General features: G+C 40.1%; 1 protein-coding gene across 2 annotated transcripts; it reads right to left on the minus strand.

Moving 5' to 3' along the window:
• Positions 1–2,944: 2,944 nt before the first annotated feature.
• On the minus strand, positions 2,945–23,327 carry LIN54 (lin-54 DREAM MuvB core complex component). 2 transcript variants are annotated; one of them, XM_072114740.1, is made up of 14 exons: positions 23,160–23,327; positions 22,169–22,846; positions 17,813–17,939; positions 16,736–16,884; positions 16,050–16,205; positions 15,061–15,274; positions 14,277–14,350; positions 13,772–13,954; positions 9,926–10,017; positions 7,534–7,605; positions 7,083–7,185; positions 6,807–6,944; positions 4,428–4,630; positions 2,945–3,349 (listed from the first exon to the last, which is right to left on the minus strand). In XM_072114740.1, the coding sequence occupies exons 1-14, from the start codon at positions 23,178–23,180 to the stop codon at positions 3,148–3,150; spliced, it is 2,412 nt and encodes an 803-aa protein (XP_071970841.1). In that variant the 5' UTR covers positions 23,181–23,327; the 3' UTR covers positions 2,945–3,147. The 2 variants fall into 2 exon arrangements, with proteins under 2 accessions (XP_071970841.1, XP_071970844.1); XM_072114743.1 differs by lacking the exon at positions 16,050–16,205.
• Positions 23,328–23,672: the final 345 nt, after the last annotated feature.

The raw sequence follows: 23,672 nt of genomic DNA on the forward strand, positions 1-23,672 counted from the left end.
CTGATGTTTGTGGCCTAAGGAAGCAGGTAGGTTAAAAGGGATTTCTAGGAATAAACATTTTTGCTATGAAAAGAGGGAATGAAACAATACTTAACTGCCTATTATTGAATGCATATTATCACCATAGCCAAGTGGTGTGTGGCTTAAGACTGTATTAGTCTGTAGTGGTTGTGCCAATAAAGATTTGAAGTGTTCAGAGGCACCGAACTGGACCGCAGGAGTGGGACTGAAGAAAATATAAAGGAATGCTAATTTTTTCTTCTTTTTAATAGGTAAAAAGTGTTTATCCTGGAAAACCCCTTTACTGTCAAATCAGTACATTAAAATGGTTCATGACCCTGGCACTCATCAATACCTGCCAATTAAAACATTTCTGTGATTTTAAGGTTTTATCATTTTCAGCCGAGATGATGCATGCACTTAAATGTTTGGGCTTTGTTACACTCTAAAAAAAATGAGTTAAGAGTCAATGGAAAAAAAAACTAAAGAAAGATACTTAAACTAGTAAAAGCATTAGTTACACCTTAATTACACAAGCAAAAAGGTCAGTATACATAATCTACATTAAAATTCACATTTTTGCACAAGATATAAATACATATCACAAAAGGTGCAGAGGTTAAGCACAGATTATGTACAATACTAAGAATTGTGGTTCTACAAAACACAAACACAATGCAAAATCCATACGGAAGTCTACACACTAATTTACATTTTTACATTTTCAACAGCCACAGAAAGTTATCACACAAGAAGATGGGAGAAATGAAAGATCTAACATTGTAAATTTCCCTTTAGTTTACCAGGATGGTGGGTCAGGAATATGAACACAGAAGCAAAATGCAGGTATCAAGGTTGAGGGGTAAAGCGTCTATACTATGTGTGAGTGATTTAAGTGCTCATCATATCATACATACAGTACAAGAGATAGAATAGTGTACCTCAACTTCTAAGGAGTTAGAACAATATGAAGACATGGTAACATGATCATACGCGTCTAGCTGTTACGAGGATACTGGAGCGTTTACCAATAGGTTCCAACATACACTACTGCTATGTTCACTATTCAGAAGCCATGCTTATAGATTCACACACTGTGAAATTTTCGATAGGTCAATTTCTGGAAGCAGAAGTACACACACAAAATCTACAGCAACTGATTAGATGAGCCAAAAATCCCCAAAAAGTTTACAACAGATTTACCATTTGTAAATATTCTCTTACAGAGGTTGACCCCAGATTAACAGAGAACGGATCGTAAGAAACACAGTACCACACACTTTTTAGATGCCTCTATGCATGGGACTAAAGACACCATTGTTGTAAAAACAGACTTTTATTGATGCACTCTGTTACCAACAATCCAGTTCTGGGGGTGGGGAACTCCAGCATACAGTCAAGCTTTCCCGGCCTCCTGACTGAGGTTGACACTGCTCACCCCACAGCCTCAGAAATGAGGACCCAGAGAGAGAGAGACACTGGATGTGAACGGTTGACGATGTATCTGTGCCAAGTCAGCTCTTCAGTGTCACACAGAGGTGTCTCTCTCTCTCAACATCCTCATTCATTAAGGGGAAGGGGCTGGGTTAGCAGTGCCACCCTCAGTTAGGAGGTGGGGTAGCTTGACTGTAAGCTGGAGCTCCCCTGCCTCCATGGCTGGATCTCTAGTAGCAGGGAGCATCAAGAAAACTTTTTTTTTTAAGAACGGAGGCTCCAATCCCATGGACAGGGCAATCAGTGAAACACGTTTAAAGACATCTAAAAAGTAATGTGTGTCGTTTGGGGAGGGGTGGGGGGATTGCTGGTGGAAGGTTCCTGTTAAATATTATCACCTGTAAATAGACATAACATGATGATCTGTGAAGGGGGGTGCATCGAACTGTAGTTAGGCTACAGCCACAGAATAGGGGGCTGTGGTTGACCATCTTTCAGTATGGTTAATCAGGGATTATTCCATCCAATCTTTATCTTGCTAGACCAATAACTTTTATGACACATGATATACATATCTGTCTACAACACTCTATAACCATAATTTACATTTATTCTTATTCATGCAGTTCCTAGGTGGTTAAAAGGCAGCTGCTGCCAAGGATTTTAGATCTTTATCACACCACAAACAGATATACAAAAATATATGCTCACATAATCTGCCAGTATACATGCATTCCCATTTACACAAGTGTTGAAGTTATAAAACATTTAGTCTCCTTCTTCTAAGTGAACCCTTCTACGACAACATGCTATAGAGAACCACCTTGTGGGTAATGTCTAATATAAACTTTGTTTTTATCAAAAAATAGATAAGGTAACCTAAAATTAGTTCATATTTACGCTAGAAAATATTACTGTAAAATATTTTGTTTGCTACTGAGCATGTTAACACCATTATCCTATAAAATTTTAGAACTGACCTCAGATTTGAAAGCTTTCTAACCCGCATTTCATCAGAAGATAATTTACTTTATATAATCCCCAAAACCATAGCAGTTTCCATATTAGCACAGCCTTCTGGAAAAGAAACCGACCGGGAAAAGTCATCCACATGTTCTTCCATATTCCCACTCCACAGTAACATACTGCATACAACACATCATCTTTGTGCTTCCGCTGTAGAAATGACAGCATGGAAAAACATGGAAACCTGTTCCAACTTCATTTTCATCTTTCCACTCATTCCATTGTAACTTTAAACTAAATGAATATGAACACGTTGTAGAAGCACTTACAGGAGCACAGCAATCCACACAGTAATGTGAACTTAAAATTTCCGATTGAAAAAAATAATTAATTTGTGCCGAGTACAGAATAAACAGTGATTGAAAACGAGCATTAAAATACTTGATAATGTAAAGGAAAACATGACAAGTAAAACAAGAACAATTCTGAATTCTCCAGTTGGGCATCGTCATCTATACAGGGTTTAAGAAAGGACCACGTCAACTGTAAGAGTTAAAAGCATTGTTTCTCATAAAATCTATTTTTTGTTGCTATGTACAAAGCCTAGACCTCGGAAATCTAGGTTAGCTGTGGTTGAGGGCAGAAGCTTTAGTATTTTGTGACAGCGATTCCCACAGAATCCTGGAAAAGCTTTCTCTCCTTTTCATAGCCACACTGGGAGCTTGTGCCAGTCTATAAGTCTTGTGTTCAACAGCTCATAGGACAAGGGTCACTCTTTGCTTTTCCTGCAGAGTTAATTACCCTCATTAAGCAACGACCAAACTCCTCTAGGATCATCCGCTCTGTCACGGCTTTGGACTTTGAGAGTTTTTCTCCTTCTTCAGCCTGAGCCAGAAGACATGCGCATGTGGCCTCAGCAACTTCTTTAGTGACAAACGTGAATGGTAGCCTTAAATTGATAAAATCAAGGGTCTTTGTAAGAATACAATTTAAAATGGCTGGCAACATATACCCGGTTTCCCGGAAAATAAGACCGCGTATTCAATTATTCTTTTCTCTTAAAAGAGCACCAGGTCTTTTTTTTCAGGGGATGTCTTATTTTCCATGAGCAAAGATTCACATTTATTGTTGAAAAATAAAACAAAAACTACTAACTACTGAATTTCATGCTGAATTAGTTTTTTGCATTTTCATTTCATTTTGCAATTTCACTCCCCACCTTAAAAAAAATCCATAACTTTTTTATTTTCCCATGTAAGGAACTGAATGAGGGCTTGTTTTTTGTGTAACAAATTTCACTTCACTGTGATTGTATTTCATAGTCCATGCTGTGTACTGGGAAGCATGGAAAAAATTCCAAATGTAGTGAAATTGGAGAAAAAAAAATGCATTTGCTCTGTTTTCCTCTGGGCTTGGATTTTACAGCTCTCACTGTGCTCCTCAAATGACATGTATACTTTATTCTATGGGTCGGTACAGTCAGGGATTTTACAGCTCTCACTGTGCTCCTCAAATGACATGTCTACTTTTATTCTATGGGTCGGTACAGTCAGGGATTTTACAGCTCTCACTGTGCTCCTCAAATGACATGTATACTTTATTCTATGGGTCGGTACAGTCATGTACCACATCTATATAAGTTTCATAATGTTTTCATACATTTACAAAAATTAAAACCACCTGCACCAAAATTTTTTTTTAGCACTTTGCCATGTTCTGGCGCTAATAACTCTTTCATACTTCAGTCTATGGAGCTGTGTGTGGGGTAATTTTTATGATTCTACCATGTGCTGCCTTACCAAAGGATGGCAGTATATAAGGATTTTCACATCATCTATTACAATGTGCAGATTGCGCATTGTAATAGATGGTGCGAAACAAGACAGCGTAGCATCTGTCTAGTATATGGGAAAATTTTATCCCAGTCTGCGATGTATGCGTATTGTTCAAACAGAAGCAAAAACACATTTCTGAATAAGCTCTAAGAGATTTACAGCATGAATTAGTATGGAGACAAAGGCACTCACTTTCCTCCTCCGCTTGTATGTGATGGTGCTGGTCTTGTGAGCAAGTCAGAAATCTGAGAAGACAATTTTGTCTTGGCTGCAGTTTGCTGTTGAACTCTTACTTCTGCAGCATCAGCGAGGTGCATCAGAGTCTTGCGTTCTGGACTCTCCTCAAAATTTTTGCAGCCTATGCACTTGCATATTGACGAGCACATAATTTTAGCCTGTTGGGAAATATTGCATAAATTGAAGAAACACTCATTGTACAACTATGTTGGAATAGATACGTGTAGTCCATATTATCACAATGTACTAAGTGTATAAAAATGTTTAAGCCAAGTCTGGTATTCTGCACAGAGCACAAACAACATTGCAGCAACATAATAATTGCCGAAGAATAGCAGTCCCCAAGGGTGAGAAAAAGAAAACTGCTCTGCAACCCACAAAGCACACAGCATCTTACAGACCCAGAATGGCAGAAGCTACGATATGCAACTGATTGAACCTGGTGAACGTGCGTACTGAAATGCAGGTGCCAATTTTGCAGGCCTGAGACTCATGCCTGACCGCCCACATGAAGGGGACTATCACCTAGAGAAGGGATACCCCAGCATTAGAACTGTAAGATATCAAATCCACATCTAGATGGAATTGTGCAAAAATGGAAATGGTCCTTATTGATGTAGAAGGTGGACACCATCTCTGGGAGAAAGGATAAAACGGAAAGGTAGTTTCAAGCAAGGAGGACTAGCATAACTCAGGAGCTATTTCTGATACCTGGTGGATAGATGCGATAGCAACAAAAGTAGACAAACCTTCAAGAAAAGAGCAATAGCGGGTCATGCAGTTGCTCAGATGGAGAATACAGATAGAGAAGTGTAAACAGAGTTATAGGAGTGTAAAATAATAAGGTTGCTTAAGATTTTTTTTTTTTTCAAATTGAAAAAGGAACTAAAACTGTGGCATTCATATTGATTGAGTACCATTGTATCAGCCGCACAATAACGGAACCATCCGTAGTTGATAAGAATTTGAGCAAGAACGCTAAAACATAAGTGTAAATAATGGAAGTCACAGTGTTAATAGGTAGCCACATTAGGTGATGAATAAGATATGCTAAATATATGACAGAGGGCAAGTGTGCTCTCAAATTGTTCTGGGTAGGAGAGGGTTAACATTAGTTGACGATTTGCTTTATCAAAATTTAGCAACATAAAAAGTCAATATTTACTTATGTGGGATTTGAACAGCTCCTCTGTGCACCTTCCTCCAAATTCACCCTGCAACCTGTCGGCTAAGAAGCTGGAGGAGAACATTTCTGAGGGCTATAAATTTGGATCAGTGTCTCATCTTTCACATGAATCTGACTTTGTGTTTCTAGGTGCCAGGGAACCAGAGATATTAAATGTTAAAGTGCCACTGTGAGTGATTTTATATAGAAATAAAAATGGCACTTGAAATTCTGACTTTAAACATAAACAGCTTTGGTTCCCTGACACCTAGAAACATACGAAAGAGGAAATTCTCCTCTTTTAGAGGATAAAAAGACGCAAGATTGTAGGTCCACAGATCCAAAGTTATAACCTCTCTGGAGAGAGGATGTATCTCGAACATCCTTAGCTATACAGGCGTCACCCTGTGAGGATGTATGAGACATGTCCTTGTAAGGCAGTGTTAGGCTACATTCACACTGCTCGTTGCCCGCCATACCGTAGCACAGCAGGCACACAGCAGTTCCGGGGAGAGGAGGAGGGTGAGAGCGCCTCTCACCCTCGCCCCTCTCCGTATGAATACACAGCGCAGAATTGTCCCATCTTTTTACGGGGTACGGAGCGGTACTGTGCCGCACCCGTTGGGCACCGTGTGCCCATTGCCGTCTATGGGAGCCGTATATCGGCCGTATATACGTCCCCCACACAGCAGTGTGAATGTAGCCTAAAAGGAAAGCTGTTACCACATTTTTTACATCTAGAGAGTTTCCCATAGAACCCTATTTAACGAAATGCAACCCTTTTTTTAGCTACATATTGTTTTGCTCACACCCCTAGAAAATGAAACTATGTTATCTTACCTGGCATACAGCCAGATCTAGCAGGAGATGGAGGGGAAGTGCCCTGCTCGAATCTAGCAGTTCCTCCACATTAGAACTTACCATTTAGTACTTCATTTCATGTGACCAGGGTGATGTCATACAAGGTCATTTACCCACGAACATTTTCAAATTCTATCCCATGTATGTATCTGATCACATGAAATCATGGACTTCTACTCCCTCCCCCCCATGGAGGCATGCTTTGATTTCATGTGATCAGATACATACATGGAGTAATTGTAATATGCAGAAAACAATAGGATCTGTAACTCACATAAGAGGTAAACAAGTTCATAAATTAACATTACCTCGTAGCATTCACAATAGTTCTTCAAGCATCCAGAGCGTTTGCAATTGCAGCCTTTACTGTGCCGTCTGTCAGATTCCCCTTCCTTTCCTTTTCCAATTTTTGGTTTAAAAGCTTCTGGATTTCTGTCTAAACAAGCCTGGAAGCCAAAACCGCAAAGAAAAAAGGAATCACATAAGAATACCAGAGGAAAAAAATTACCAATAGAGACCTATAGTGTGTCTCAAATTACTTTCCTGAAAGAAAAATTATGCCGGGAACAAAGCACATTTCTAACCTTAATAGCTTTTTGACGTTCATTTTCATGTTCGAGGTTGTTGTAACAGTTTGTACAATTGCAGTTGTTGCAAAATTCCCCATTGGCAAAACAGTCACAATATCTGAAATGACAAAAGTTAATAAGGCAGTCTCTCCATGACTTTATAAACATAAACAAAAAAATAAAGATGAAATTCTGATGTCGGTTGTACTTGCTGATCTAAAGATTCCCATTTCTGAACTTGTCTATGCTTATCGGCATAAATAAAACCTGAAGCTTTATGTTCTACACAAATATTTTTATGCAGTTTATAAATTGGGGTACAAGACTCCCATTTACTGCTTTTAGCCAAGGATGTAGTCTGCATCTGCATACTGTCAGAATGATCCATTCTACATAGTAAATGCAAATCTTGTGAAATTGTCATGTAGTAAAAACGTTATTGTCAATGACAAATCCATGAACTTACAGTTTCAAGCATAGGGACTTTGTGCAGTTGCATGGCTTTCTTGGGCGACTTGTGGCTTCAGAAGGCATTATTCTACAACGATACAGAAAAAAATGCATTGCGTTAATTTTAAAAACCATAGTAAAATGATGGAAAAACTGATACTCAACACAATCGCAGAGCACAAGTATTAACCCTTCCTGACATGTGACGTAATAATACGTCACACGTCTGGTGCATGGAGAGGGGTCACGGGCTGAGCCCTCTCCATAGCTGTCAAGTCTACCCGGCTGATCATCCTCGGCAAAGCTGATATAGATCTGATATAAATAAACAGTAAAAATCATAAACAGGGACAGTGTGAACTGGTTGGTGAACATGGCGTCTGGTGGGTACTTGCTAGTTTTACAAGTTGCTTGATTGGTCGGATTTTAGATATATGACCGTGATATGGTATTTATTTTTGTACAATAGTGATATGCTTTACCCTATTGATATCTGATTTTACAGCTAAGCACTTTAAGGAGAAAACCAGTTCCTATTTGAACTACAAATTGTTTTCCTAGTTATATCCACACTGTCCGTTTTCTTCTTACATGTTTTTAGATGTCTCTTTTGATGGTTTTTATTTAACCAGATGTATTCTTGTGATGAACTGAAAGATTATTTTGATAATAAACATTAGATTTATTCAGGACTCTGTATTGAAGTTTATATGTGTGCTCTCATATGGAGGTTTATAAGGGATAATTTTGGTTTGTTGGGGTTCTCCCAACTGTGAGTAGCAATAATTGGACAAATAAATCTATTTATCCCTGTTGCTGTAGATTTTTTGGTTTTCTGCTTAAAAGGAACCTGTCACCAGATTCACTAATAAGCCTAATAACAAGTTCCCATAAAAAAACTATACTAACCTATACCCACAATGTTTAGTTAACCCTTTGTTTTCTGCACAACAAATTGCACTTCATATTGACGACATGTAATATTACATGTCGTGTACTGGGAAGCGGGAAAAAAAATTCCAAATGCTGTGAAAATGGTAAAAAAAAGGTGTTTGTGTATTCTTGTGAACCTGGATTTTTAATGGATTTCATTGTGCACCCCAAATGACTTATCTACTTCATTCTTTGGATCGGGCAAACATGAGGATACTACATTTATATTTGGTTTTATAATGTTTTCATACATGAAAGCCACCTGTATAAAAAAAATTAAAAATCTTCATTTTGCCATCTTCTGGTGCTTATGACTTTCATACTTCGGAGCTGTGTGTGATGTAATTTTTTGCGACTTTTGATGACGTTTTCAATGCTACGATTTGAAGTCGGCAGGATTTAAATGCATCTGCCCGCTTTGCTTTAAATGGTTAACACCCGTGATTGGTACCAGCACCGACCACCACGGGCGTTACCAGTGGGTGTTGGCTCTCCATACACCCACCATGTATGGAGAGGGCTCAGCCCGTGTAATAGGAACTATCCCAACTAGCGAAATCCCAGTCAAGCTCTTCACCCATTAGTGACAAAACTACTTGTTGCATTCCTAAAGCAAGGAAAACCATGTTCTATGTTGTCCCCTTCCAAGACCAGTAATATTAAAAGGGCTTCTTTTGCAAAATAAGGTGATTCTATTGGTTCCACTTTCTGCTACTTTTTGATAAAGCTTATATAGCTTTTTGGGAGGTGCTTTGCTTTTTTAGATTAAAATTATTATTTTAGTCACATTGTAATAGATTAATTTGTTCATTATTGGACTTATAGAATTTTCACTTGCAATGTATGTCAATACTTCTATATTGTAGTATACTATAAACTGATAGGCAGACTTTAAAACCCCTTATTTGCTGACATGGTATACTCAGAGGCCATTGCAAGGCCTTTAGTTGGCATGGAAAGGAGGAAGCTCCCTTCCTCAGAAAGCATTGAAATGCAGCGGTCTGCATTAAATATAGGATCTAAAGGGTTACATCCCCCAGATCAGATTTTCCTGCAATCTGTAAGCTGTTAGAGCAGGTGCTCAGCTGTTCAACACATCTTTATGTGATATCCCGTATCCTGCTGGCTTCCAGCGGATGAAGGGGGGGAGGGGGCTGAAGTCATTACTGTATGCATGCCCTCGCCTTGGTAACAACTCCAATTACAGTGGTTGGAGAGGTAAGGGGATGTGCTTGGTATGCCCATTCAACCACTGACAAGGAAGATGTGTTCATGGAGGGGGTGTGCTTAGACTAAACTAAACGCCCCACCTTCTTCCGCTGGAAGCCAGCAGGCCATCAAAACAAGTCACGAGTCCTGGCTAATCCTGTGATTTGCGTCTCCTGCAGGCATCAGAGAAACTACAATACCCTTTACCTGTTAAAGTTTCTTATTAGTGGCCAACCCCTTTAAGTAGTTAAAGAGGTTCTACTCACCCGTTAAGCGGTACCCTTGGCTGATTCTGTGAACTCTGAGTTCCAGATATTCCGGCATTACTTGCTATAGATACATAAGATGACTGCTGCAACTGCAGGAGATATAATAAAAAAAAGGATAATATTTATAAAAAAAATTATTATTGACATCAATTAAATTTATTCATCAAAATGAGCAAAAAATGTTTCACAATTCATGGGTAACAACTTGAGGTATTGACTTTAAGATATGACTGTGGCTGCTTTCACAAAGTGGGGAAAATTTATTAGGGCTGACACCCTTTTACACACCAGTCTTAAAAGCTGCCCCCCCCCTTTCCTGGTGTTCCAGATCTACCAAAAGGCCCTGACTTCATTTCCAGCTAAATAAGCGTGAGCTAATATATGGCTGCTAATCAAGATGTCGCCAATAACAACTGTAAAATAAAAACTGACCAGGTACCCGGACAGTAGCAAATCAATATACTGAGGACTAGGCAAACTTGGTATTAGGTTTTTATTATTACAAATAAGGAGGTCAATTATTATATGGTGCTTGCAGGTAAATACTAAATATGCAAGTATGTAAGTACAAATGACTACAAATGTACCAAAATTTATCATAAAACATATCCCCTAATAAGTGTTGTTGCCTTGTCAGTCTTTACGCTTTTTTAAACACTAGCCATGATTACTAAAGGCTACCAGATTTGGGCAATAATTTTGGTACAAAGGAAGGCAAATATGTTATATTTATAAAAGGGGATTATCCAGGTCAGAGACTTAAAGGGGTTGTGTCACCATAGCAAATGGCTGTAATTGGGTCCAATGCATTGTGAAAAGTACTTTCACCATTTACACTTATTACAAAATCTGCAGCCTTACTGAGATAACTCCTTTTGTTCTGGTTGCTGGCGCCTCCTACTGGTAGCTTTTTCCCGTCCTGTGTTACAGCTGATCTGGCCGAGTCTGTGCACAAGTCAGAGTCAGCAGCTGCTCTGCACTACAGATCACTCCATGGGCTCACAGCTCCTCTCCACACTGAGAGATCAGCTGACACACTGCAGCCAATAAGAAGTGAGAGAGGAGGAGGGGCAGAGATTGTGCTGTGATGGCCACTGCTTACCAGCTCCACAGTTGCTTCCAGCAGCAGATACAAGGTAACTGCAGCCAGACATGACTATCTGCTGCACAGAGGAGTCCTCCCCTAACATGGAATATAGTAATGTAGCAGCCCTCTCCTCCCTCCACCATTAGTCAGGTCACACAGGAGGCTGCAGAGATAACACAAGTAACAGGCTGAGCTCTGACCTCTCCTGATGCAGTCCTCCTCTGTACTCTCCACCATGCACTGTCCCTCCATGTTACACTGCTGTCCTGTAGTCCTCCTCCTGTACTCTCCACCATGCACTGTCCCTCCATGCTACCCTGCTCTCCTGCAAAGGGGCCCCTGTCCCTGACTAGCAGGGAAGTAGCTAAAGATCAGTAACATGTGAGAAGCTGTCACCTATTTATCTATCCAAGTCCTATTACCTGTCATCTATCTATCTATGTATCTATCACCTGTCATCTATCTATCTCATATTTATCTATCTCCTATCTATCTATCTATCTCTCATATATATCTTCTATCTATCCATCACCTGTCATCTATTTATCAATCTATTCATCACATGTCATCTATTTATCCATCTATCACCTGTCATCTATTTATCTATCTATCTATCACCTGTCATCTATCTCATGTCTATCCATCCACCCATCTATCTATCTAGTGAATTAGTTGCAATTCCTTACAAAATGCACATGCACATGCGCAGAAGAGCAGGCTCGCGCCTGCGCGGTCACTGCTCCGAAACAGGCGCGGGCCTGCTCTTTTGCGCATGTGCAGACGGCAGGATCGCCGGACGAGGGCGCGCAGCTACGCGGAGCTGCGCGCCGAAGATGGGCGAGTAGGAGGGGATAAGAGGCTACCGGGGCGTGGAGTAGCCGCCTCGTGTAAGCTCAGATGCGGCTACTCCACGCCCCAGTAGCCGCATAAGTAAATTTGAATATATGTGTAATAAAAGTTATCAAAAAAGTGTGGGGACGTGAGGATTGGCCCTTAAAAGGGCTATCCTCACGTCCCATTGATCCACCTACCACCCAATCTACCTTTATAGGTAGATTTGTGGTGGTAGGTTCCCTTTAACGGCCCCAAAGTAACATACAAAAATACAAAAGTTTATTAGTAAAAGACATAAAAACAAATAAAAAGGTCCATGTTATTGCACCTAATTTTGTACAATCAATGCGTACAAGTAGAGCAAAACAATGAATTCTCACAGCATCATGGTCGGTCAGGCGGACAGTAAAGTGTAAATATGTTGGAGGTCTAGAAAAATGCAGGGACGGCAAACTCCATGCGTATCCTCACTTCGAAGGCACTTTGGAGTGACGATACGCGTCAGGTTTGCCTCCCCTGCACCCACCTAGACTTCCGCCACGCATGTCAGCCTGACCGACCATGATGCTGTGAGAATACATAGAGGCACATTTACTAAAAACAGTGCAGTGTGTACTATGTGCAGTGACCTGTGTAGTGTGCAGGGGCCGCCAGATTCAGGATTTTTGGCGCACCTTCTTCATGAATCTGGTGCCCCCTGCACTGCCCCGACAGAGTGCACCAACTTTTTTTGCACTTTTAACATGGGGCGTGTGACCATTTCTATTGGACTTTGCATGTTAAATCTGGGCCACGGTCAGACTGAGCACCGGAATGCCCCCTAATTTGTCATGTATTTTCTTATCCAAGTATATATTGACAACGAATAAAAGGAGAGGAAGCAGTGTCAGGGCTTTGGTAGGTGACACACAACACAATAGCAGATTCCTGCTGTGCTGGGGATCAGTAAATGCAGGGACTATTTGAGCACAGCAGGTGGAAGGAGACTCTGAAGGCTGATTGCTAGGCCCCTCCCACATCTGCTTCTGTGTGGAGCAGAATAGAGGCTGAAAAGCATCATAATAACAAATAGAAAGGTACTTTTACTTCCAGGTAACCATTACAAATAGATTTTTGAAATATTTTAACCTCTTTGACAGCTTTTTGTAGTAAATAGTTTCGTGGCATAACCCCTTTAAAGGGAAATCCACCATGATAAACCAGGAACACTTACTTATTGAGCGCTACATAAACACAATGTAAATGTAATGTTTACATTGTTTTAACACAATTGAATACAGCCAACAAAAGCCTAGTAAAGTTTTAACACTAATAGAAGTCGAAAATCTGTATGTAAACCTGCATCAATTACACACATTTTTCACATTTTATATGCAGATTCACGTACGTTTTTGTACCTCTCTTTTCCATCTGTCATCATGAAAAATCTGCACCAAATTTCCTTCAAAATAAAGTTTGCTTGCAGATTTTCTCAAGCCCATAGACTCCCAACATAAAACAACACACAAAGACTTGCAAAGCATCTGAAAATTGACTTGGTAATGAATTTATTTTTTGCTTCATACAAGTTCAGTGCAAAAAATAAAATCCATTTCCTACATTACTTTTTTCCTAATGACATTCACTGTAATTCTACTGGATTACACTGCAAATTGTCCACAACAAACTAAACGCAGCACAACTGCATGCAATATGCAATGTGTGCAGAGCACATTCAGTTGAATTTTTAATATCTACACTCCACATCAGCAATGCTGGTTCTGCCAAAGTTGGGGGAACTGGGTGTAATCTAAAAGTGTAATAGCAGATATAACACAGCCATGGACACCATCCTGTATATAAAAGAAATACGCTGAAGCAAAGTATATCTATACAATAAGTACATTTATAATATAATTGTTTACGGTCAATTGGTTACTAACCTGGGTCACATACTGAGCAGGCAGGACGGCATAACCCATGTTTCCTGTACCCGGGGCAGGTGTCAGGACAGGAAGATTTGTGAGGTTGGGCTGAATCTGTGCAAGTGGAGTGGCAGGCATAAGAAGTCTCTGCTGGGGTTGGCTTGTAGTTACAATAGGAGCATTTATTGGTTTCGGTGCAACCTAAGAATGTGAAAATAAATTCATAACACAGAAATATAATATAAAAAAATAAATAAAAACCGTGGCTTATGAAAAAGACGGCTTTATAATATCTTCAGCCCTAAAAGTTGTTGTCCCTTTGTATATTTTTTGATGCTACAGCATTATGAACACTTGGAGTTAAAAATGAAAGGGCAGTCTTGATGCCCACAAGCAAAGATTTTAGATTTAATTTTATTATCTTTTCTGAAACATGGATTTACTAGCTGTTATCAGGTCACTTAAAGCAGAATGTTTATAGCCCAATTAAATCTATCACAAAATTGAAAACAATAGAACTTACTTGTTTTACAGCTTGTGCTGGAACAATAGGGACAGACATTCGAACAGGAGTTGCATTCACCACCATTGGTTTAGCTAAGATGGAACAAAACCAAAGACACAACATAAATTATGGGGGAGATTTATCTTTAGTCCTATGTAGCTTCTTGGCGTATAATTGTCTCAAATTTTAGCGCAAACATCGTCTAAGTCACGCAATGGCGGAAAAAATACACACAGAGGATTACCGTGCAACACCACATTTATCAACTGAGAACTTTCAAAAGAATGCAAATTTAATCGCAAAACTACACCACATAGGAGGTGGTGTATGTGGGTCCATTGCTACTACAGGGGACGGAGATTTATCACAAACTTGCACAATTTTAAAGATTTTGCTCAATTTTATGTTTGAGGTATCTGAGAATTTCCTGTGCAAAAACATCGCAAAAAGACATTGAGCAGATATTAAACATGCGTGCGACTGGTGGAGTCTATTCGCATAGAATGCACACATCAGAAGGCATGTAACACTGTACATACACCGAACTATAAATCCGACTGTTGGAAACCTGCCAGTCTAACACATAGACATCTGCGCAAAATCCTGTCTAATGCTAAATCTCCCCCTATGTTTTCATTGCAGACACAAATGAATATCAACAGTAGGAGCTAAAATGTATTATAGATTTGGCACCAATTAGCATTTTAGATGCAATTTGAAATTGAAGTCTGTTTCCCAATTTTGATCCAACATATAGGATATCACATCAATATCAAGAGAAACCAGGTAAGCGAAAACATACCCTGCTGGAGAGGCTGTGTACTGGTGCTGGGGTTCTGAGTGGAAGCTGTGGAACTGTTTGCAGTAGAAGCTGTCACTAGCCGTACATAATGAAACTTGCTTCCAGGGACTTGAATTTGCTGCACATTAGGGGCAGCTGCAAGTGGTATAATGGTTTTAAACTGAGGGGTGTTGACACCGCTGACTGCTATAGTTTGAACTGTTGGTTTTACATTCTGGGGAAAAAAAAAGGATTATTATACTCTGATATTTTTTGGATAGATAGCTAAATGAAAACAGGACTTTTTTTGCCACTAATGCAGGCTTCATGAACAAAGATTGCACCGACTATGCAAATAAAAGAAAATCTTCTTGACACCCAGGGCTAGGTGCAAAAAATAAAAAAATAGCTCAAATACTCCCATAAAGCTGCAAAGAATACATTTGCTAAAAAATAAGAAACAAGCCAAAATAAAGATACATGCCCGCCTATGTAAGTTTGGTATTAAATTAACTGTACTGGACAGATCTATTGATGAATATGTCCTCTACTTTTCGGTCCTTGGTCCCCTCAATCGTTAGTTATCAACCTATTTTATTTCCTCCCTAATGACGGCACAGATCTGTATGTTGAAACTCATAGCAGTCAAAAAAAGGGATACCTAATAACAATGGATAGCTTAAAGGCATTATACCCATTCCCAACAAGTAAACACAACGTGCCACTTTATAAGCTACTCTGACATATCATTCCAGTGATGTGGTTTTACAATTTGTAAATATATGCCAATTATCCTATTGGTACACCAAAGGCATGGGTATTTTTTTTGAAAGGGACGAAAATCACTGTGCAAAGGTGTGGCGTGCAGCATAGAAACAAGAAAAAGGTGTACCAACTAAGATGTGAATTTCCCTAACATGTTCGGAAGTATAAAGAAGGCAACCTGCTGCAATTACTCCTCAGGTCTCTCCGGCCTCAGTTGATCAGTAGATGGAAGATCAAAGTGTTACCTGAGCAGTTGTGCTATTAGTGACTGCTTTGACAGGAGAAGAGGAGCTTGATGACTGCACACTCAAAAGCTGCTGGCCAAGAGCTACACTTATAGGAACCCCAACTGTTTTTTGAGGAGAATTAGCAGGTTGTGAGCCGACAGACACCACTGTTACCTAAAAGGAAAAAAAAAAAAGATTGCTTCTCTGTGAAGTGAAAGGAACAAATTATATAGAGATCACAATGCTGCAGTTTTTCGTTTCAATAATTTGTTCATATACAGAAAGTAAAGACTAAACACAAATATCATTGTTAAATAAAGCAAGCATACCAATTTGTTCTGCTGTTATGTCACTTAATTCTACTATACTATGATAGGAATATAATGTAATGTAATAAACAAATGTCTCTTCAGTGTACAATGTTAATGGTATCCATGCATATGAGCCAATGAATGAATGTATGTCTGTACAGACTGTTTTGGCTACTTCTAGCCTAAAAAGGGCTAGAGAGCTGAACGCTTTAAAAGGGGTTGTCCCAATCTCTATTATCCATTTATATTCACAGGGGACAACAAACTGATTGGTAGGAGTCTAATTGCTGGGACTCCATTAGTCAGTGAGAACTTGTGAACTGTGAAGTATTTATCCTGCTGCTCCATTTAATGTTTATGAATACCCAATAATTTTTTGAGTTTGGACATTACCTTTGCAGGAGGAGATTTCAAAGGAGATATTGCAATTTTATTGGATGTTTGAGCAGAGGTGTCCATAGCAGTACCAACAAGTCCTCCGCTTTCAGTGATGGTGATGGCTTTGGTTGCCCCTCCTGAGTTACCATGAGAAAGTAACCTGCCTATAAAAAGAAAATATATATTTAAAAAAAAAAAAAAAAGCCAAATTTAACAAATCAGAAAAAAACTAAATATTTGCATCAACATGGCACATAATTACAACCAATCGTTGTACTGAATTATTTTGTTCTTTCCTTCAACTGAATCCCTCAATGTCTCCCCAGAATGTGATCATATGCAAACCTGACCTCTTTCGGTCCCCAGAGCCCACAGACTATTCCTGTTATAATTCCACACACTTCTCTGCCAGCTATTTAGCAAGTGGAGATTTCACAGTAAATGGATGATTTCACCAATCATCATCCATAATCGGTGCTGCAGGTAAGCAGTACAGCTCTGAAATGTATTACAAAGCCTTACCTGAAAAATCCACAAATCCTACACAATGTAACCTGCCATCTCCCCATTTTTATTTTCTATGTACTATCATTTCTTCCCTAACACTGCTAGAACTATATCATTCTAGTCTGATAATTCCTAGACCAGATACTTGTGAAAAATAGATATCTGTAGGGGAAGGAACATTCTATGGGTGAAGGATTGTAGCAAATATCTGATGTGTTGTATTTCTGCTGTTGGACCTCATCAAAGAATATATTGGAACAGGCATGACATTATAAGTGTAATAAGAAGCTGCCTAGGTGACTGAAGACTAAGTAAAAACCTCCCCTGCACAGGCTGCGTAGAGAGGGAAGGAGGAGAGAGATTTAACTGCTCTGCAGGATCATGCAGCCACGGCTGGATGACCAAGCCCCTTCTTCTGATCGTACATGGAGGTCCTGCAGCATGGATATGGGGTAGAAAGATTTATTGATGCCAGGTGTGAGATGCAACACAGAGACAACTCTCTAGAATGTCATTTACAAGAAAGTAGCAAACTCCTTAATCTACTAGTTTCATTGTACACAAGAAAAATAATTGTAATCTTACCAGTAAATACTGAAGTTGGCTGAGTATTCTGTCCCGAACCAATGGCTTTGCTGTTGGATGGTTTTGCAATAATGAGTTTAGTGATAACGGCACCAGATGATGTTGATAAAGGAACTTTCTTTGCAATCTAAACAAAAAATAAAAAAATCCCCAAACACATTTAAAACAAGAAAAACAAAATCTTTATAAAAATACAAGGCACCTTAGCTACAGTGGAAGAGTAATATGTTAAAAAATATATATTATACAGATCATCTCTAAGATATATATTAAAAAAAAAAATGGGTATCATCTCAAAGATCACAATCTTGGCTAAGAAGATAATATTTTATTATACCTGTACTATGAAGGGCATAAAAAATAAACAATGCCACAGCTGCCATTTTTGTGGTTTCCGTTTGCTTTAACCCCTTCACGCTCTGTGATGGATATATCCGCCACAGAGATATGAAGGGTGCATGAAGAGGGCTCACGAGTTATTGATGGCGGTGACCTCCAAGATGGGAAATGGCGCCCAAATGTCCAAAATGTGACTTTTACACCTTTTTACATGACATAAAAAATGTAATGAAAAGTGATCAAAATGTCGCACAGTCCTCAAAATGGTAGCAATGGTTCCCGAAAAATTACACCTCACACAGCTCTGTATACCAAAGTATGAAAAAGTTATTAGCATCAGAAAATGGCAAATTTTTTTTTTCCTTTTTCGTACGCATTAATTTAATTTTGGAAAATGTATTAAAACGCAATAAAACCTGCGATCGTACCGAACCAAAGAATAAAGTAGAGGTGTTATTTGGAGCGCAGAGTGAAAGTCGAAAAAACTGAGCCCACAAGAACGTGACGCACTTGCGTTTTTTTTTTTTTCCACATTTGGAAAAAGTGAAATGTACCTCTAAAATTGTACTACCCGTATATACTCGAGTATAAGCCGACCCGAGTATAAGCCGAGACTACTAATTTTACCACCAAAAACTGGAAAAACCCATTGACTCGAGTATAAGCCGAGGGTGTAGTATACAGCCAGCCTGGCCCAATAGTAGCATACAGCCTGGCCCAATAGTAGCATACAGCCTGGCCCAATAGTAGCATACAGCCTGGCCCAATAGTAGCATACAGCCTGGCCCAATAGTAGCATACAGCCTGGCCCAATAGTAGCATACAGCCTGGCCCAATAGTAGCATACAGCCTGGCCCAATAGTAGCATACAGCCTGGCCCAATAGTAGCATACAGCCTGGCCCAATAGTAGCATACAGCCTGGCCCAATAGTAGCATACAGCCTGCCCCCAGTATGCCAAGTGAATAAAAAAACCAAACTTAATACTCACCCTCCGACGATACTCACCTTTGATGCTCGGCGGTGGCTCCCGGTCCTCGGCGGTGGCTCCCGGTCCTGGCGGTGGCTCCCGGTCCTGGCGGTGGCTCCCGGTCCTGGCGGTGGCTCCCGGTCCTGGCGGTGGCTCCCGGTCCTGGCGGTGGCTTCCGAACCTCGGTGACAGCTCCTCTATTCTTTCTTCACTGGCGGCTCCCGGTCTCTTTTCTTTCTTCACTAGACGGCAGTCGCGTCCATGCGACTTGCCGGCGGGCGCACACTATGATGCGGTAGTGTCGCCGCCGATGACGTCATCAGCGGCGACAGCGCCGCATCATAGTGTGCGCCCGCCGGCAGATCGCATGGACGCGACTGCCGCTAGTGAAGAAAGAAAAGAGACCGGGAGCCGCCAGTGAAGAAAGAAGAGGGGAGCGGAGCCGCTGCCAAGAATCGGGAGCTGCCGCCGAGGATCCGGACACCGGAGGGTGAGTATTATTTTTTTTTTTCTTAGTTGACTCGTGTATAAGCCGAGGTGAGGTTTTTCAGCACATTTTTTGTGCTGAAAATCTCGGCTTATACACCATTATATACGGTAATTAAAACGTTTTCTTATCCTGCATAAAACAATCCCTAAAAATAGTCTTGATTTATAAAGTTATAGCTCTATAGAAAATGGAGACGCAAACAATTTAATAAAAAAAAAAAAAAAAAGGAAGTGAAATATTTATTTTACCTACCCATCTTTAAGAAAAGGTGGGCACATCTAAATTATTGTGACAATTTTACATTACAAATGAAACAAAATTCTCACCACAAAGATAAACCCTCATATGCCCATGTCAGATGAAAAATAAAAAAGTTGAATAAATGAGAAAAATGCTTTGTCCTGATAGCCCAAACAGGCCGTGTCTTCAAGGTGTTAAACAGGTTACACGTATGTTATTAACATAACATTAGCAAATTGGGGATATTCAGTTTGGAAATTATGACATATGGTCATATAATTTCACTGTACAAATACATTAACCGGTTAAGGACCAGGCCCTTTCCTGTTGTTTCATTTCCGTTTTTCACTCCCCACCTTCAAAAATCTATAACTTTATTTTTCCACGTAAAGAGCTGTGTGAAGGCTTGTTTTTTGGGTAAAAAAAATTCACTTCATAGTGATGGTATCGAATATTCCATGCCATTTACTGGGAAGCGGGAAAAAAATCCAAATGCAGTGAAAATAGTGAAAAACCGCATTTGCACCGTTTTCTTGTGGGCTTAGATTTTACGGCTTTCACTGTGCGCCCCAAATGACATGTCTAATTTATTCTTTGGGTCAATACAATTACGGGAATACTATATTTGGATAGGTTTTATAACGTTTCATACATTTACAAAAATTCAAACCTCCTGTACAAAATTTTTATTTTTGATTTTGCCATCTTCTGGCGCTAATAACTTTTTTATACTTCGTTGAGCGGAGCTGTGAATGGCGTAATTTTTTGCGACTTTTGATGACGTTTTCAATTACGGTATATCATTTTTAGGACTGTATGACCTTTTGATCACTTTTTATAGATTTCTTTTTTTAAATGGCAAAAAAGTGCCATTTTTGACTTTGGGTGCTATTTTCGGTTATGGGGTTAAATCCAGTGAAAAACCGTTATTATATTTTACAAGATCGGGCATTTTCGGACACGTCAATACCTAATGTGTTTATGATTTTACTGTTTATATCAATTCTAGGGAAAGGGGGGGGGGGTGATTAGAATTTTTAGGGTTTTTTATAATTTTTTTTTACCTTTTTTTATTTTTCTATTTTTCAGACTCCCAAGGTACTTTAACCCTAGGTTGTCTGTATGATCATATCATATACTGCCATACTACAGTATAGCAGTATATGGGGCTTTTCCTCCTCATTCATTACAAGGTGCTGATAGCACATTGTAATTAAAGGGTGAAAACGAGATAGCCCCGGGAAGACCCAAGGCTGTAATGGCAACGGATCGCCGTTCCTCAGCAAGATGCGGCAAAGACTTACCGACTACGCAGAGGGCTCAGCCCGTGAACCCTCTCCATGTACCGGGACCCATATTCTCGCCGGGCGGTCGTGAACCGGTTAATGAACACAAGACTTTTCTAATGCCGGGAAGGAAGACTGGATTATGGTTTTTACAAATTTTTTACTTCAAGAGCAGAAAGACTACGCCATTCGCTGACAGAAAATGTTTTGGAGGCCATACACATTTTTTAAAGCAAAAAAACCTTGTGTTATGGAAAAAGATTATTTAGCTGGGACTAGATACACAAATTTATAAAGGCTGCCATATTTATAGTCAAGAAGGATTCTCCCCCCCCCCCTATTATGGGCAAATAACAGAAAGAACAGCACCCAGTTGTAATTCTTATATTTAATATTCTCAAAGCCACACCAGCGATCATCTGGTTGTCACAAGTGGTTTTTGCTTTGGGAAGCCATATAGGAGGTCTCCTACTTAAGAATATCCGACTTACAGACGACCCCTAGATGTTGTTAATTTACTGTACTTTAGCCTTGGGCTACAATAAACAGCTGTAACCAGTTATGAAAGGTGTGTGCAATGAAGCTTTATTGTTAATTTTGGTTCTTATGAGAATACAACATTTTTAAAATCCGACTGTCAGAGACCAAAAAAGATTCGGCTGGGGTTACAATGATAAAGTATACAGTTCTGACTAGCATACAAATTCAACTTAAGAACCTATCTTGTAAGTAACCTGTACATGATGCCTGTATTTACCTAATTACACGTTGGTCGCTTAAATAAAGTAATTCTTATTCAGGTCAGGTCAGATTTGGCGAAGATTTCAGAGGAGACTATAGTATATTCAGCGGGTCCTGCTCACCTTTATCCTCATCACACCCACTTTTAGAGAAAGTTGTGCGTGGGTCAGAAAACTGACAAAAACTTCAAACAATTCACAATAGATGACCCCCACTGTATGTAACTGAAAGGATGTAAAACTGGATTTGCAAGAATGTTATGATGAAGAAGATATTCTGCTTGTAGCTTACCTGTACATTCTGTATTTGCTGGCCATGAAGGGAAGACTTTGCAGCGGTATTAATCAGTTGAGCAGATGTCAATGAAGATACACCACTTTGACCTCCTATGGTAACTAGTTTGATCTGCTGGGGTGTCCCTTTTGAATCTACATGTTGGACTTGTGTCGCTTTTTGAGTGCTGGACATTGCATTCTGGGGAATAAAGACTATTGGATTGCTTCCTTTCCCAAGAGTTGTCACGTACACCTTCTCTTGTTTTATCATGCGATTGCTGGTCGCAAGCTCAGACGTCTTATTAAGAATCACCTGTCCAGACAGCGGTGCGCCCAACTTGTGGATGCCACTTTGCAAGACAGTTTTCATGGCTGTAGCTGAAGGTGCAGGACTTGTATTTGAAGCGACACTTACTACAGCTGCCAGGTGACCACCATGGTTGCTTGGTGCTGTAAAGGCCTCCTTTACCAGAGATGTAGTAACGCATTCACCACTGCTGCTTACTTCCACAATCTCTTCCAGTTCAGTTTCCATGGGTACCTCTTCCGCCATGGGAGAAGAGATGGTAATGGCTTCAATGCTGTCTTCATCCGCTATGGACATGCCAGTTTCCATGATCTCATCCGGTAGCGCACTGTTCACCTCTGCCGATACTACACTCATTCTTGAGATTCGTTGAGACTTCCAATAATTCTGAAAAGACAAGCACAAGTCCCTTATATAGTGTGTGATATACAGAACAGTGTCACCTACACATCACTGATCATATGGCCTGCAACACAATCTAAGACATAAACAATCTGCCATCTGTGGATTAGCACATATCAAAACTGCATAGATTGCAGGATGATGGGGAAAGTGCATAGGGTGACGTTGTGTGACTACAAGAGCCACCAGATTTGAAACTGTGCGCTTCCAGCTCCCTGTCTGCATTACCTCCAGGAAGTGAGCAAGTTGTCTGCAAGCGGCTGCGACCCATTAATGGGACACTGCATCTGCATCTTACCCTGTGACCTGCCTGTAGCATCAGCCGGGACTGTTATGGTGACACTGACATAGCCGCCGCCTTGGTAGCTGGGCGCTAGATCGTAAAAGGCGCTCTTTTCCTGCCGGTGCCCAACGACACCTCTCGGAGACTCAGCAACCAGCTCTGCGCATGCGTCTGACGACATCGCGTCATCAGTAATTGCAAAGCGACACGATAGGAAGCCGCGCGTGCGCGCTGTGCACGGCGGGATTACGTTAGAATACGAGCTGTTGTTTACTTTAGCGAGCGCTCATATCTAGTGGTCAATGAGAGCCAAACGCAGGGCGGGCCGGGGAGAAATGTGAAGAGAAGTGGCAGTATAGTGCAGAGAAATAGAAGGGTGGGAAACCTTGACTGAAAAATGTGGCTTGATTTCAGAAGCTTGACTGTAAAGTAGACATGAAGAGGAGCAGCCCTTTCGGCATGATGGGAAATACTTGAAATTTTCTGTCGCTTGTGAAAATGTTTTCTACTTTGCTTTGCATTTCTTCT

This window comes from Engystomops pustulosus, chromosome 1, assembly GCF_040894005.1.
Source record: "Engystomops pustulosus chromosome 1, aEngPut4.maternal, whole genome shotgun sequence".
NCBI lineage: Eukaryota > Metazoa > Chordata > Amphibia > Anura > Leptodactylidae > Engystomops > Engystomops pustulosus.

What these genes read in the sequence shown, in the direction of transcription:
- LIN54 (XM_072114740.1), bottom strand. Translation starts at nt 23,180, where the DNA reads ATGCTACAGGCAGGTCACAGG. An exon ending in AAGTCCCTATGCTTGAAACT is followed by an intron (nt 7,186 to 7,533) that starts GTAAGTTCATGG and finishes TTGTCATTTCAG; the next exon opens with ATATTGTGACTGTTTTGCCA. An exon ending in ACTATTGTGAATGCTACGAG is followed by an intron (nt 4,631 to 6,806) that starts GTAATGTTAATT and finishes ATTTCCCAACAG; the next exon opens with GCTAAAATTATGTGCTCGTC.